This window comes from Drosophila yakuba, chromosome 3L (genome assembly GCF_016746365.2).
Source record: "Drosophila yakuba strain Tai18E2 chromosome 3L, Prin_Dyak_Tai18E2_2.1, whole genome shotgun sequence".
NCBI classification, from domain to species: domain Eukaryota; kingdom Metazoa; phylum Arthropoda; class Insecta; order Diptera; family Drosophilidae; genus Drosophila; species Drosophila yakuba.
Window position 1 is genome coordinate 10282904 of NC_052529.2, and position 15585 is coordinate 10298488.

The following is a 15585-nucleotide window of genomic DNA, read 5'->3' on the forward strand; positions in this document are numbered from 1 at the left end:
GTGACAGTGAAATGATCTACCTTTGGTACCATTTGAGTGCCACTTTGCGGCGGCACTTTTGACCTAGTCCTTTTAATTTGGAACCGCCTCCGATTGATTGTCCCGCCCTGCGAGGGGCACCTGTGGGGTCTGAGGCTGCGTGGAAACCCTGTAGAGTATCATTTGCTTTGCCGACTCGGGGAGAGCGAGTGAAAAACGCTAAAAAAAAGTAATTATGCCGACTAAGAGCTTCATCAGACATCCCATTATGCGGCCTGCACTCGACACAAACACACATGCCTCCGCCGAAGGAAACAAAAGCTGGGTGGGCCACCTTTGTGCGAGCCACAGCGGCCCCGCCCCCACACGCCCACCGCCCGCCCCCTTTTTCAACGTCATCATAAATGTTTGCATATGAAGTGCAGGGCGATGGAAGAAATGGGGGTGTGGCATGCACTTGAGCTGAGGCATTGAAAAGAGGAGAAAAACCTTGCGTTGGGATTAAAAATGCAGCGCATTGAATTTGCACAGCCTCCGCAAACCCTTCCCCTGATTTTTTATTTTGTACCACCGCCAGCCTCCATTTGCAACAAATAATGATGCACTTGAAAAACTCTCTATGTGTGTGTGCAAAACAACAGCGGTAGCAGTTGCACAAAAAAAAGAGAAATACCGAGGAAAATATATCATTAAAAGCTTCCCCTGCTCTATGCCGAAATCCTCGTTCCTTCGTCCTGGATGGGAACATCGCGTTATTAGAGCCAAAGAAGCGGGGAGGGAGCCTTGCCGCTCCTTACCGACATTCGTGCCATTAATATTTCATTTAACGCTGCAATTGTCCCAAGAGCAATAGCATTCGCGGCCACGCCCCCTCCTTACACCTACATACCTACGCCCCTAAATAGCCTTAAAATGTTTAATTCATTTTATGCGATTTCATTCAGCTCGGGTTTTAATTATGAGCAGGACCAGTGCTGACGTCGCCTCGAGTGGATAGTCAGCCGCAGAGGAAGGCGAAATGCACCGAGGAAAAGGTAAATTAGATAATTAATCATATATTAAAAAATCTATGCTGGAAAGGTGTAAGAACTTCCGACGAAATCAGTCATTACAATTTTATATAGATTGTCTCCTGTTTTATAGAAATTGAAGAAAAATACTTAGTTTAAAATACGACTTACATACATAAATACATTATACACATTTATAATATATATATAAATTTATGTTTAATACAATTATTAAACTCATTATTTGCAGTGTATTTGTGTAGATGCTAGTCAACTGACTTGTGTAATTTGCGCATAAGTTTCATTTACTTTGGGGGCGACATAATCTTCAGTTGCTTACTCCGCCCCACGGCTAATGCCGTCCATGTTGGCTCCAGCTCCAGCTCCAGCTCCAGCTCCTTCTGATCCAGCTACTCCAACTCCAACTGCTTCTTCATCTGCTCCTCCATCTGCTCCTTCATCTGCCCTCCGTTTCCAGCAGCTCAGTGTGCACCACCACATCTGAATCCTTGGGCATCCACTTTTTCAGGCGGTGTCAGCTCTCTGGGCTCGAAAAAATTGTCTCAATGGCCTTGCCCGGTCTGGTTTGGTCTGTGATTATGCACTTGACGTGCATAAAGCTGAATTTTAATTACGAGTAAATATTTAAACCATTAAGCTCGAAAAGTATGCTGCAGTCTGAGCAGAAGTCATTGGAGTATCAGTATGAAAAATGCGAAGGATGAGGTGTCCAAGTGGTTGCCGCTGGGTTTCCTCAGGCGGTTTTGCTAAAGCTAAGAAAATTAGAACGCACTTGAGGACAAGTAACATGAAGCCGAAAACTTAATTATAGCCATAATGACATCAAGTAAGGCAGAGCACTTAGACAACAAAATTTCTAATTGGGTACTAATGGAAAAAACCAATATGTCAAGAAAAGTAACTTATTAAAACTGTAGTCATGGTAAAATGACTGAAAGATGCATTTGGGATTTACAATAATGCGTATTACAAACAAGCTTTCATTGCGGAAAAGACAATGGCACATTTAAGATCAAATGGAATATGAAATTTCATTAAATTTCTTTTTAAAGCGTTGAAAATAATGTATGAAAAAATGCCAGTCAATAGCAAGTGTACTTTTGAAACTTTTCCCATAAATACACATTTTTTGCTTTGTTAATTCTCTGATTAATTTGAACAAGAACAGAGAAATATTTTATTAATTGTTAAATCCTTGGTGCGGGGCACTCAATTAAAAGTTTCTGCATCGGACGAGTGTCGATAACAGTGGCGGTCGAAAGTGTGTGTACATGGGTAATCAATGCCAATATAAACAGGAATCACTCATCGATCGATGTTAATAAATGAAAAAATAAAGATGGGGCGAAAATGTTTATAAAAATGCGAGAAACAAACGAGCGAACAGTCGGGAAAAGTTTTCAACAAAGCCATAAAAAGTAAAAAGTGGCGGAATATACAAATGGAAAAAATAATTCCATTTTGCAGAGAGGTGGGAGGTCCTTTGCTTTTTTTCCATGCTTGTTGTTAGCTGTTTGCCTGCTGCCTGCTGCCTGCTGATTATGTGTATTTGCATGCTAAAGCAGTTGTCCTGCTGTCCCCGCCCCCCTCCTCCTTGTGCAGTAATGGTCGAAAGTGCCACCCATCACCACCCATCACCAGCCAACTCCCCTCTTGTCTACGCCTTGTTAACGTAATTTCCATAAAACATTTTGTTACTTATTTATCTTAATTAAAATAAATTTACATTTTTCTAATTTAAGAGCGCGACGAAGGAAGAACAACAACGTCAACTAGTCAGTCGTGGCCCCCAGTATTTTCTGCCCCAGAACCCCCCCTCTCCTCCCTTGTTGGGCATTAGAGAGCGACATTTTCTTAACAAGCCAAAGGACATTTGCTGTCCTATGGGGAGAACGGCGAGCCATCTCGCACACAAAGGTTCCAGGACGAAACACAACAAGGAAGGCGAAGCAAAAGCGTCGCAAAAAAGCTGGAAAAACTCATCGTAATGGAAAGTTGCCTGGCCTCCTCGCTCGGATCTCATTAGCGCCAGTTGCCACGAGACTGAGTCTTAAACTCGGGACACTGAGTCCAGGACTTTGCTGAGAAATCCGGAGTCCTGCGTCCCAGGGATGAGTATAAAATTAAAAGCTGATGAGCTGAGCGCTGGACAAAATAAAAAGATTTCTTTGCGTCTTTGCGTAGTTAATATCAGTAATTTTTTTCCACTCCTCTGATTTCTAAAAAGACGAAACGAAATGTTTGCCGTGATGGGGAAAAAATGCGACAGGAAATATGATCAGCAACAGGAGTTGACGCGATGGGCTGAAAAGGACTGTTCGATAAAAGGACATCAGACATTTTTAATGAACCGAGGATGGAAACTTGAAAGGAGGTAAAACAACACAAGATAATTTGCCTAATTGTGTAAAATGTATGTCTTAGAAGACATCTTTAGTAACATTGCAGTAATATATTTGACTAAATAATATTATTAAAGAATATTTTTCGAATATAAGAAGTATGTTGGATATTCAAGAATGTTAAGTTTGTTTCTATGCTTAACTTTTAAAGCACTAATAACAATCTAGGATTTAATGTGACATTAAAGTGTGTTTATCTAAAAACATTTCTTTGCATTCTAGATTTCACTTCTTTTTTTATAATGCACCTCCAGTACAGTTGACTCGGCAATGACTAATCATTGGCCTGACATTAGCCGCCTTGTTGGCCCTGTACAGTGAGTCCGCAATCCTGGCATAAGCAAGGCAAATCGGCCATAAATCAAAAATCAATACCGTCAACTCAACGCCATTTTGCATGCGATGGTGGGAGTTGAAGGGCGTCAACTGAAACCAATACAAAGGACATAAGTAAATCTGCGTGGGCCCTCTCGCTCACCACCAGTTCATCCGTCTCTGTCTGTCTCCGCTGGCTGACAAGAAATGTTAGAAAAGAAACAAGCCGATGGGGATGGTGGGGGGTGATGTAGAAAAAACAGCATCCACCCGCCAGGACACAAGTCCTGAAGATCTGAAGGAAGGGAGGAGTCAAGCCAAGGGAAGCTTGAAAAGAAACAGAGCTGGAGAGAAAAAAGAAAATAAAAAGTAAATTCAAAGCAAACGAGACTAAAATTATAAAAATTGCCCTCCTGGTGGTTCAGAGTGTGCCTGTGCCCCCCTCCAAAGTTTCGTCCTGCTGCTCCTGCTTCTGCTCTTGCCTCTGCTCCTGATGATGATGGTGATGGCGATGAGGAGGACAAGGACCAAGGACCAAGAGCAGGACCAAAACGAAACGAACGCGATTCCAATACGGGACATCAACGTCACTGAGGGTGGATGGTCCGAGTTCGAGTTCGAGTCCATATCCTGGGGGTGGTACATAAGGACCTTACCCTTCCCCTCTCCCTCTTTTATATGCAGGAGCCATTATATACACAGAGCACTCGCTTCTTCGCCTTGTGTATACACTATATAGCAATGGCCCGCAGCGTCAATGGACCAAAATAATAACGACTAACGGCCTGTTAAGGGAAAATGCAACGAACTGTGGGGCAGGGGGCCTGGGCCAATGGGGATGGGGGTGGGGTCCAAGGGGTGGGGTACAAGAAGTGGGGGCACGATGAGGCAGTGGGTGGCTGGGGGCTGGGTGCCCAAGGTTTTTTAAGTGGTCGCGCGTGACGTGCACATCGGAGTTGCACACTGAGAACAAATTAATAATATAATATAATAACTAAAATGAAATAAAAATTTTATATAAATAATATTATAAGTACTCTATATATATTAAAAGTATGTTGTTTCACTTGTAGGTAAATGTTGTAAAGCCGGCTATAATATTTTTACTGGAAAATACATTTTTACTTTGACATAATCGTGTTCCCTTTTCTGATAAATATATTTAAGTTTGTTATGTTCTTTGAACAGTTATTTTTCTTATTTATTATTTATTTATTATTTAATGAGTTTTATTTTTAGAAGTTTTCAATATTTATTTTGGGCAAACTACAAATTATTGAAGCGTTTGAACTTCAACATCGGTTTTTTAAAGCCCATAATAAAATAAGCATTCAGCTCCTCAAAAATTATTAGCATCATTTTTGTATAAGCCGATCTACAAATAAAGGACTACTAAAGGGCCTACTTCTTATTTAAGATCGCTTTAAAGGCGCATTGCGTTTTTCCCAGTGCATAGAAAGTTGGGACATGGAGGGCATCTCCTGCTGACGTGGTATTTGCCAGCTCCGACTCTGATCGGTTGGCCGCCATGGCGAAACAAATTTTTATACCACCCCCGCCCACTTATTTGCACACAAAACTCTTGTTACTAGCTGCCATTATGATTTTGAAAAGCCATTGCCATTCCACCCCCTCACACTCGCCCACTTTTTGCCACACCCACCTCCGCTCTGCTCCTCCTTTTTGCTCATTGAAAAACTGTGAAATTTTATAATAAGCATTTTTTTGTTGGTTGTTGCTGCCAGATTATTGTCGATGATTGTGATTGCGTTTTATGTTGTTCCTTTTATTACCAGGTCAGAATGGGGAGTTCTCTTTTTGGTTGGTTGGTATCCCCATTTGCTGCTTTTATTTGCGTCCCCGTTCTAGGCGCTTTTTTATGTGAAACGGTGCTGTAATATTCCTTTTGAAAAAAAATACCATTTTGTTTGGCTCGTATGCCGGATTTTCGTGCTCGGCCAGGCGCTATTGGTCTCCATTTAAGCTTATTAATTTTAAATGCGATTTTTAATTAAATATTATCAAAGCGTGTCGAGGGCGTCATTAAGTTCGAATGCCTTAGATGTAGCGATTGGCGTTGATTTGCAGGCAAGAGCTGTGTTGGGTGTGGATTGTTGAAGAGATTCTGATTATCCCTGAATCCCTATTAACGATTCGATTCGCAGCAAGTGGCTGATTTGAGAAGTGCAGAGAGAGGCTCTTTACTAATTCAATTATTGCTGTATGTGGTTCTAAGCAAGGCGAAAAATTGATACGACATGCTGATGACCTAGAAAAAGTAATTTTAGTAGCAATAATACAAATTGTTTGGGATTTCTTAAAACCTTCATATAGGTAACCAAAGATATGGGCGGAAATGTCGGCGGTCTTATTGAAGCTGGTTTCTGACTTCTCATGATAAGTAACTTCAACATGGTGCAATAGGATTTGCTGCACTGAAACCACTTTTGATTGTAAGCGGCATCTCCCACTTTCAGACTCTAAAAATGTTGGATAATTAGAATGTTAGGTATTTATTTTATTTAAATCTTACCGTGGCAATTAAAGAGTCTCCATAGTAGCACACCATAAACACCTGAACCATAGAGGTCATCAAGAAAATACAATAAATAATAATCACTTCCACTGTTGACTCGGTGACCTGAAAGGCTATGAAGCAAATCTGCATGGAAGCCATTAGGAAATTAAGCAGCAAAGAGAAACTATAGAGATCGTTGACGTGTTCGCAGAGTCTAAGAAATATTATTCGATTTTTATGAATTCTCGATATATTGAAGAATAATTCACTCACTTAAGGCACTTGTCGTGGTATCTGATAATGCCAATAAGGAACTCAATATTCTCTTTGTCCTCATTCGAATTACATGGATGATTCTCCAATCGCATAGATATATAGTTGAAGTGCATGCAAATCTGGGTAATGACCACGACGAGCAAAAGATCGGCGCAGAGAAAAGCAATACCTGCTAGATAGGCCCCATGGGCTATATCCCAGTACATGATCCAGTAGATCAAATTATTCCGCGTGGCATCAAAGGGAAACCAGATGAGGAAACCAAAATTACGATCGAAGGTATCGTAGCCCAGGAAATTAAATTTTACCGACGCCTTGATGGCCGGATAAAAGGAGAACGTAGTCGTATAGGCCAAGCAGAGGAACGTGAATATATTGATCACACGTTTCATGGTCTTTTCAAAGTCCGTCAATTTGTATTCCTTCTGCTTTGCCAGGGTTTTTGGATGCATGTCCTCCAAGTCATCGAGCAGCATTATTAGTGTCTTCTTGCCTCTGATCATGGCAGCTTGTTTAAAATCGGCAACCAGAGAAAATCCAATACATGGAGCCACGGCAATGGCCAATCGAATGGTTTCAAAGTCCTGAATCGAGTTGTAGAAGAACACCAGTTCGCCGATCACCAGCAGATTGAAATTTATAAATCCCGCATATAGATAGATTTTAAAGAGAAGCGATTTTAGGGGATTTGTTGAACGATGGGCGTAGATATCCTCTCCAATGGTCCTGTAGAATTGTACTGGCACTCGCATCAATTCCATAAAGGTCCTGCCTGTATTTTCCCTTGCCGTTTCCATTTTATTTCACTTTTTTCGGGAACTTTACACAGAATTTTCAAATTGGAACTGTTTGTGGTCAGACCTTTGCGTTGGTCTTATATAGTGGGCGGCGGGGGGCGTGTCTGCTAAGTTTTTATGCCCCATCATGTCGCGCCTTGAAAAGTGTTGATAATTGTGCCTAAACTTTTAACTAACCAATGTAATTAGCTGTGAACTTTTCTCACACCGTACAACCAGCTGAAAAGGTTCTCAAAAGGGAAAAGCTAGGGAGGCTAGGAAAACAGGAGTCGACCTTCACCGGCCACTAATCAACATGAATTGCAACAAAAGATGTCTCCATCTTGGCACCTGCAATGCACACTGAACCAAAATAGTGTGGAATTATAAACCAAAAATGTAAGTAGATTTATATAAGAATATAATATATTTAATGTATTTTAGCTGTGCCTAGTTGGCTACTCTCAGTATACTATCTATTAGAATGTATTAAACATTTATTCCTACTAAGCTTAAGTGATTCGATAAATAATCACCAATTGAATCCAAATAATGTATGAATAAATGCACAGCTTTCAAACAAATGGGGCCCTAAAGGTGTGGCAATGGAAGAGGACTACTCTACTTTGGGCCATAATGAATGTGTTGAATGAAATGAAAATAATTTTTCTTGTTATCCTGCCACGGCAGGAGCACAAATTGAGCGGAAAATAACTAATAAAGTCGGACGTGGATGGAGGCCATGAATAAAATGCAAGGCTCTCCCAGGCATTTGCCAAGATTATGGGTGGGAAATTGTGGGTGGGCAAAGTGGTGAAAATTCAACCAGCCATAGAGCATTAGAGGGAATAAAGTGAGCGCAGGGCGGAGAGGGGTGGGGTCAGAAGGATGCCTTCGCCGGGCACGTGCAAAATGGCAGCTGAAAATTGAAATGCTGCCGATGCCACAATGGGTAATTTTCATTTCAATTTTCACAGTTTTCCTCCTCCACGCCGCTGGTCTGACAATTTTTTGCTCATTTGCAGTTTGCATTTGAGAATTGAACTTGTGCCCGGAGCGAACAATGATGTTTCAGATGATGATGGAGAATCTACCAGGATTTTTTTTCCCGCTCGCCATCGAAGAAAAACTTTATCCCACCAGCTGCGTGTGGAAGGAAAAAGTTTGGGAAATGCAGAAAATGTTTGCATCATATTGAAAACTCTTAGCATTCTTCTTCGTTTACGTTGCCATGGCCCCTTCGTAACTTTAGTTTGTTTCTGGATTTAATAACATGGGGGGAATAGAAAAGAATTTCTAGGTTGTCACTTTGAAAAGTTTGCAGAGTTTGTGGAAAGTATATATTTGCAAATTAACATAATGGCTTAACGTCGGAAAATGGATATATAGATTTCAAATACATATTAATTAGAAACAGGATATATTTACTAAAAATGTTTAAGGGCATACAAGTTTTTTAAATGTTTTCAACTAAGCTAGTTTACTGTATGGTATTCGACACTTTTTCCATGGTCAAGAACAAATAAAATTGCATCTAAATTCTTTTTTATTTAATAAGGTATTATTTATAATAACTATACTCATCATGTGTTCGGTAATGCATTTTTTCCATTTCGGTAATACATTTTCAATGATTCATTTTCAATTACTAGCTTCGATTAATTAGCACAGCTGCTAGGAATGGTAAATGAATACAATCGTACTCCCATAAATATTCCCTATTCGACTCAACTTATTTCGACTCAATTATATTCCCCTTTTTTCCCTTTGAGTTGAGCTACATTATTCGTTTTGAGTCTTTCAAATATAGGGGTAAGTTTGAGTTGGGTTTGAGTTCGAGTTTGAGTTCGAGTGAACTAGGTTCTACGATTTTCCTTTTGCGATGTTTTGCTACGTTTTCTGCCCCTTTGAGACTTCTATGTTTCTACATAGGTTTTCCCCTTTCAGAAACTCTTCCCACTGATGTGTCTCTGCTAGACCAGTGAGAACACTTTGTCCTGCCAACAGAGGGCGCTGGCGAGCTGTTCAAGGATATGCAAATGATGTCTAATGTTTTTCTTATTCCTTTTTTAAAACAGATTTTTTTCTAAGTTACATTTAACAGCCGCTAGATGGCGTCTGTACAAGTTTAAATCTCAAATTATCTAATAGTAATACTCGAAATTTGTACATGGAAACAAACAAATTTCCAATCAAAAGAATTTTGAGGGAAAGTTAAATAAGATTGTGTAAGCCTTAAATTTTAGATTTAATCATACATTCTGGAAATATAAATTTTAATATTATGTTCTTTAAAATTTTTAAATATTTTAAAAGTTGTATTTCAGATTTAATAGCCCCATTCCATTTATTTTTTCTTTCAGGTTTGGCAAGTCAATTTTTGCTTTTTTGTTTCATTGCAGCATTTTGAAGAGCTGCACTTAAGCGCAGATTTTAATTACTTTCCGGCCGACTGGCAACGGAAGGAACAGAAAAATATACTTGGCAGGGGTATTCCATTTGTTCACATAGACGGGGTGAAGACGAATGGCAAATGCAGGGGGTGTGTATCCTTTTTGCAACATTTAGAGAATGCATTTATCTGACGGACCCTTGGAGCCGAGAATCTGGCATCTGAATTAGCCGCTCGCCTTTGTAGCAAAAAGAAAGGAGTCCGCCTCAAGTGCAGGGCATTATGTATTCATGGCTAAGAGAAGAAAAGCTGCGACTGTGACACATGTGTGTGCCAAATAGAAGGGGGAGGGGGTTGCAAAGGACACACACAGGAGCAGCAGCAGGAGGGGCCAAAGAAATGCTGGGCAAGTGCACTTAGCAGCTTGTAGACGCCCCAGTTGACATTGCCACACGCACACCAGCGTGTCTGCCACTTGGGGGTTGTTTTCTTCGAGCCATAAAAAATTCGCACATGAGCAAAACACTCACACACAAGCACACACTGAATGCGAGACAATGGCGCTGGCAAAAGGAGGCAAACAAAAAAAGCAAAAAGGAGGGGCTGAAAATAGAGAGAGAGAGAGAGGGGGGGGGGGACCTGGCTCGAAGTGGTTGCTTGCAACCCTGCTGCAATTTTCAAATGGCCCGAACGCTCAAGGCGCAACAACAGCAACGACATGTCCATGTCCTGGCCGCCTTTGTTACAGTTCCTGCTCGCAGGACCCCTTCTCCCCTCCCCCCTCTCCCATTTCCAACCGCCCCCCTGCCCGCTGGCCACCACGTCCATGCGAGTCCCCACCTCGTGTAATCACAAACATGCTACAAAAGCCAGAAACAGGCTCAAGTTAATGACTTGGCAACATGTTGAGAACGCCACCAGAACACAACTCGGATGCACTTCGGAAAGGACATGCACTGCAAACATTACTGATGGTATCAGTAAAACTAAATTGGAAATATTTTAAATTGGTAGAAAGAAGTAATAGAACAGTAAGATGAACATTGTACTATTGCAACCTAATTCATAGCTCTTTTTTATAAAGAAAAGAAACAGATGGCAAACATTTTTCCAAGTGCAACTGCAGATGAAGTTGAATTCAAAGCTGTATCTGGAGATGGATGTGGGATATGCACCTGCATTTTATTGCATCCTGCCGGAGGGCCGAACAATGGGGCCTTTGTCTATCCAGGCATTCCGTCTACCCAACCATCCTACCAACCAGTCAGCCAGCCATCCAAACATCCAGCTGTTGGCCAAGAACAATTCCCCTTTCGCGGAGTCAAAGTCGCGCTGATCTTGATGGCTAATTGAGCTGGGACAGCTGGGCAGGAATTTGTCCCTGTCCTCGAACGCAAAGAATTGTTTACCATATTGAATAGAGAAGTTGGCCAAAGTCTTGGCTTTATCTTTGAACTCCAATCCCAATCACAATTGCAATGCCCCCCTTTCCCCTTCCGGGATTAATCATCGATCTCCAGGGGGGGTGTCACGCATGCGCCTTTGTCACCCGTCTGAGCCATGTCAACACTTCGAATGTCTTCTGCCCGTTTTTGGGCAAATAACTTGCTCAGCTGAAATACCGTTAGCGCGGACGGCCTAAAGAGTTGTCATTCAGTTGTCGCCACAGACCACCGTTGGAGATGATGTCGCGTCTCCATCTGTCTCTGGTTTTTTGTGTTTTACGTTTTTGATTTTTTGTTTTCCCCCATCTTATTTTAGCCAGGAAAAAAGGCCAAGGAGCTCCAAGTTTGTCTCCTCGGCTTTGCGGCGTGTTGTCGTCTGCAAATTGTTCGCGTCGCTATTATCCAGGGGCATCAATCTCCCGGCAATTGACAGGCCTGCTCCACTGAAAAACAGCCTTTTTATGGCCAAGACGAAATTATTTACTCAGCCAACCAGCAACCAACGCCACCGCAATTGTCAATCTGGGAATTGGCCCCCTTTCGATGCCACTGCCCCCTGCCACCGCCCCCTTTTTGGGGCTGCCCCTGGTTTTATGGCAATTTGATTTGTTGGCAGTTTTTCTGTAAATTGCTGCAAGTCTGCCTTTTGTCTCGTCGCTTAATTTAATTTGTATTTCGGCTCTGGTGTATTTATGGTTAGTTGGCGGTCTTGACGTGATTTTTTTTATCCCTGCCAACTGATTGACAGAATTGAGAGGTGGGAAGTGACAGGATTGTCCGGAGTGTCGGCGCACGCTGATTGGATGTAAATGATTGTGGGGTTAATGGTTGATCAAGTTCGAATACATTTATGTTTTGAAAGGGAGTTTGTTAAGTGCGCAAAGAAGTTGTATTGCACATGTATTGCAACTCGATATTAGGCTCATTTGATTACCAAAATTTTATTATTTTAAAAAGGCATCTCGAAAAAGTGATCCATTGCTCATAGTTAAAAATCAAAAAAAAAAAACATATGGTTTGCTCATAGCCTTTTTTGTTAAATTTATGTAAGTTTAAAGCCTTCATAAAAACGTAGTTATTGTAAGAACAACGTTTTTCATTCGGTGTTGTTCAGCGAAAAGCTCTTACCTCTTCCACTTGCCTTTTGCTACCTAGCTCACAGTTCGCTGGCTTTTCAGCTCCATCGGACTATACAACTTTAAGCTGATTTTGCGGTCATAACAGCCCAAACCAAACCCAAAGGGCCCGAAACAACGGCAATCCGACAACTTTTGCCATATCAATGCCATGCAAAAGTAAAAACCAAAAATAAAACAAACTAAAAGCGAGCGAAGGAAAGGGCTGCGACTGAGGCTGGACTGAGTGGAAAATGGTTGGAAAATGTGGGGAAAAGTGGGGGAAAGTGGGGGTAAAACTGAGACTGGGTGCGGGTTCGTTCCATTGCATTTCCGCTGCTTTTGACGCGGTTTTTTCCCACACAGTCGACGCTGCATGCAACAAAAGCGATGAAAACAAAAACAAAAACTTTTGCCATTTTTAATTACAGCTCTGAAAAGCGCCGAAAAAAATGCACAGTTTGCTTTAATTACCGCGCGAAAAGCGAGACAGAGTCTAAAAAGAGTAGTAGGGTTTTTCATATTTTCCTTTTTTCATTTATATACATACATATATATATTTTTTTCGCTGATGAGGCGCACTTTGATGAAAGAATTGCAGCGACGACTACGTCGCAATTATGGCAGCATGGAAATAAAGAAAAGCGAAATAATTCTCGTACTTGAAGGTATCGCAACAACTCCATTTTCGCGGCTGCCCCTTGAGTTCTTCGCTGTTTGGCTGTTTGGTTGGTTGGCTGGCTGTGCGGCTGCTCGGCAAGTGGAAGTGCATTGGGGCATGCAACAGGAACAGTGCCTCTGAGAAGTCTGCACACACAGCCGCAGCTGCACTTTGCCTTTGGCGCGCAATGAGGGGATAAGTCGAATGCGAATTGTACTCCTCATGGCCGCTGCCACGCCCCCAATGCCATGTATGCATTTCCATTCTAAAATGGAAATTCGTTCAGGGAATTTGTAAGTCATGGAGGCAGTTAATTACTAGCAAGTAATATAAGAACGATACAAATAATAAATATATATACATTTTTTAAGCTAAGCTTTTAAATTTGAAGACTTCAATGTATAACGATAATCCAAGTGCAGTCATATTTCCCACTACTTATCTACTACAAAATGAAAAAGCTGTGCGTTGTAGATAGTTCTAGACATTCCAATCGCAGAGTGGGTAAAAATATGGTGGCTTAGCTCGTAATTATGCTGACAAGAGTTTTCCGCCTGGGCTTCTTTGGGCTTCGGCAAATGCAATGGAAATGTCATTAATATTCGTGCCCATTAAAATCGACGCCAAGCGGAAAAGTCCCAAAGGACGGGAGCCAAAAAAAAGAAGGGAGGGGGGATCTCTGTGGGGGGATTGGTACATCATTGCACTTTGAATGGGCTTCATTAGTGCGGTTTATTGAAACGCCAACTGCTGCATAGATACAATTACAAGTGGATGGCGGGCCGGGATATATAGATAGCTGCCATAGATCCCGTAGATACAATTGCAAAAAATTAGTAACCAACTTGCCGGCTGAAGTGGGAGTCCATTGAGAATGGCCACAATGGGAACTGATCGGATCTGAAGTGGCCCGAAGTGTAGTTAGATGAAGCTGAATGGAGCCAATAAACGTGGCAATAAGGAAAATGCAATTCAATGAAACGAGCTACGCAACGAGGAAATGAAGTGTTCAAGCAAACATTGTTGGGGCTCTAATGAGAACTGAGTTGGTGTCGGTTCATAGATTAATTACATTGGAAAATGAAGTTTACGATTTTGGAGGGTCATCAATTAAACAAAGGTGCGAATCTTCAAATGAAGGTTGAAGAAATTGATAAGATAGACATTTTTAGAAACTTGAAAAGAATAATGGAACGCTGTAATAATTTGGCCATAATCAATAAAATGATCTGTACTCAAATTGCTTTTTACTACTTCCTACACATTTGTTTCCCAATTTAGACAATAATAATTTATACCCAGGTTACACCTTATTTAGTCAACAGTAAATCTTCCTCATAATAAAAGTGATTCATCTGCTTTAACCTGTCTGTAATTGTTAGTTGTTTTTTTAGGTTTGACCAACCTCCTTTCGTTGGTTTAACTATCTCCATTACCCACGTCTATTATCAACTTCATTTTCAATTTCAATCAACGGTTTTTTCCCCCTGGTCTTTTAATTTGAAATGGGCACACATCAATTTTAATTACCATCTAAATACGGAGTCCGCTCCCTTTTTCATTTCTTGGCTTTCAATACGCCCCTCGCGATTATCTTGGCCATCATTTGCAGCGTGCGTTGAAATAATTTGCGTTAATTTTTCGGTATTAACAAGTGAAGTCTTAGTGCCCCTGCTTGCTGCCTTCAAATGGGTATTTCTTTTCTTATTTTTGTTTCCAGGAGGTGGGACCGGCGCCTGCAAGCGGCAATTAATCATGAGCTGGCTACCAACTACCAAAAAATAAAAAAAAGGCAACCGAAACGGCTTCCCTTTTGGGCTGAGTCTTTCGCTTTTTTGGCCAGCAAATGTAAACAAAATGCACGCCCCGTCGTCATTCGGATCGTCATCGCTGTCTGCCGCAGACAAATGGTTGGCCAAATGGCTAAATGGCCAATGGGCCAATGTGACTGCCAACTGCAGTGGCTTTTTCTCTTTTTTTGGCCGGCCCCTCTCCCTAAAATGTCGGTTTTTGGCTTGGCAAGAAATGTGCATGTGAAACAAAGTCTGTGGCTGCATCGGCTTTCACATGGGGGTTACGCTGGTCAGATGTGAACGAGCCGTATTTTGACATGGCCAAGTGAGAAATTTATAGGACACACACTGCGAGAAATGTTCTTTGAAAAACAACAAAAATCCTGTAATAATATCACAAATTCTTTAAAAACAAAACAAAAATCCTGTAATAATATCACAAATCCCAGCCAAGTAGCACCGATAATTTAAGTAAACATGCAAAGATCTAAAGTTGTTGAAATCATTTTTCATCGATTTTATATGTTTGATTTAAAATAAATAACATTGTACTTATATACATATGGATACCTCATAAAACTCTTAGTAATTATCATTTATTTTATTTGTTTTATAGGAAGTAAGTCTAAGCTGTATCTAAACTACTTTATTAAAATGTCAGAAAAATATTTAAAGTCTTGACTACTCCCACAAATTTAACTGCCACACTTAACTGCTTCTTTGAGAGCACTTCCTCCTGCAAATCTTAGCTCCTTGGCAACTTTTGTCTAGTGCATCGTTGGTTGGCCTTGTTTTCAGCTTGACTGCTTGGCAGTCGCGTTTTTCGAGCCACCGCTTAATGCGCTTTTAAACATGCAAATTGGCTCATTATGGGCCACGTTT

At 41.1% G+C, this 15585-nt stretch overlaps 1 protein-coding gene across 1 annotated transcript; it reads right to left on the bottom strand.

Annotated features, from left to right (window-relative positions):
• Positions 1 to 5364: 5364 nt before the first annotated feature.
• Positions 5365 to 7783, bottom strand: LOC6533579 (odorant receptor 67c). The gene is made up of 4 exons (XM_002094253.3): positions 6519 to 7783; positions 6261 to 6459; positions 6052 to 6207; positions 5365 to 5996 (listed from the first exon to the last, which is right to left on the bottom strand). The coding sequence occupies exons 1-4, from the start codon at positions 7316 to 7318 to the stop codon at positions 5937 to 5939; spliced, it is 1215 nt and encodes a 404-aa protein (XP_002094289.1). The 5' UTR covers positions 7319 to 7783; the 3' UTR covers positions 5365 to 5936.
• Positions 7784 to 15585: the final 7802 nt, after the last annotated feature.

Bases quoted from the DNA above. Each gene is read 5' to 3' on its own strand.
- LOC6533579 (XM_002094253.3), bottom strand. From the start codon at position 7,318: ATGGAAACGGCAAGGGAAAATACAGGCAGGACCTTTATGGAATTGATG. The intron at 6,208-6,260 runs GTAAGATTTAAA...CAACATTTTTAG, and splicing joins GAGACTCTTTAATTGCCACG to AGTCTGAAAGTGGGAGATGC. The intron at 5,997-6,051 runs GTTTTAAGAAAT...TACTTTTTCTAG, and splicing joins CTTTGGTTACCTATATGAAG to GTCATCAGCATGTCGTATCA.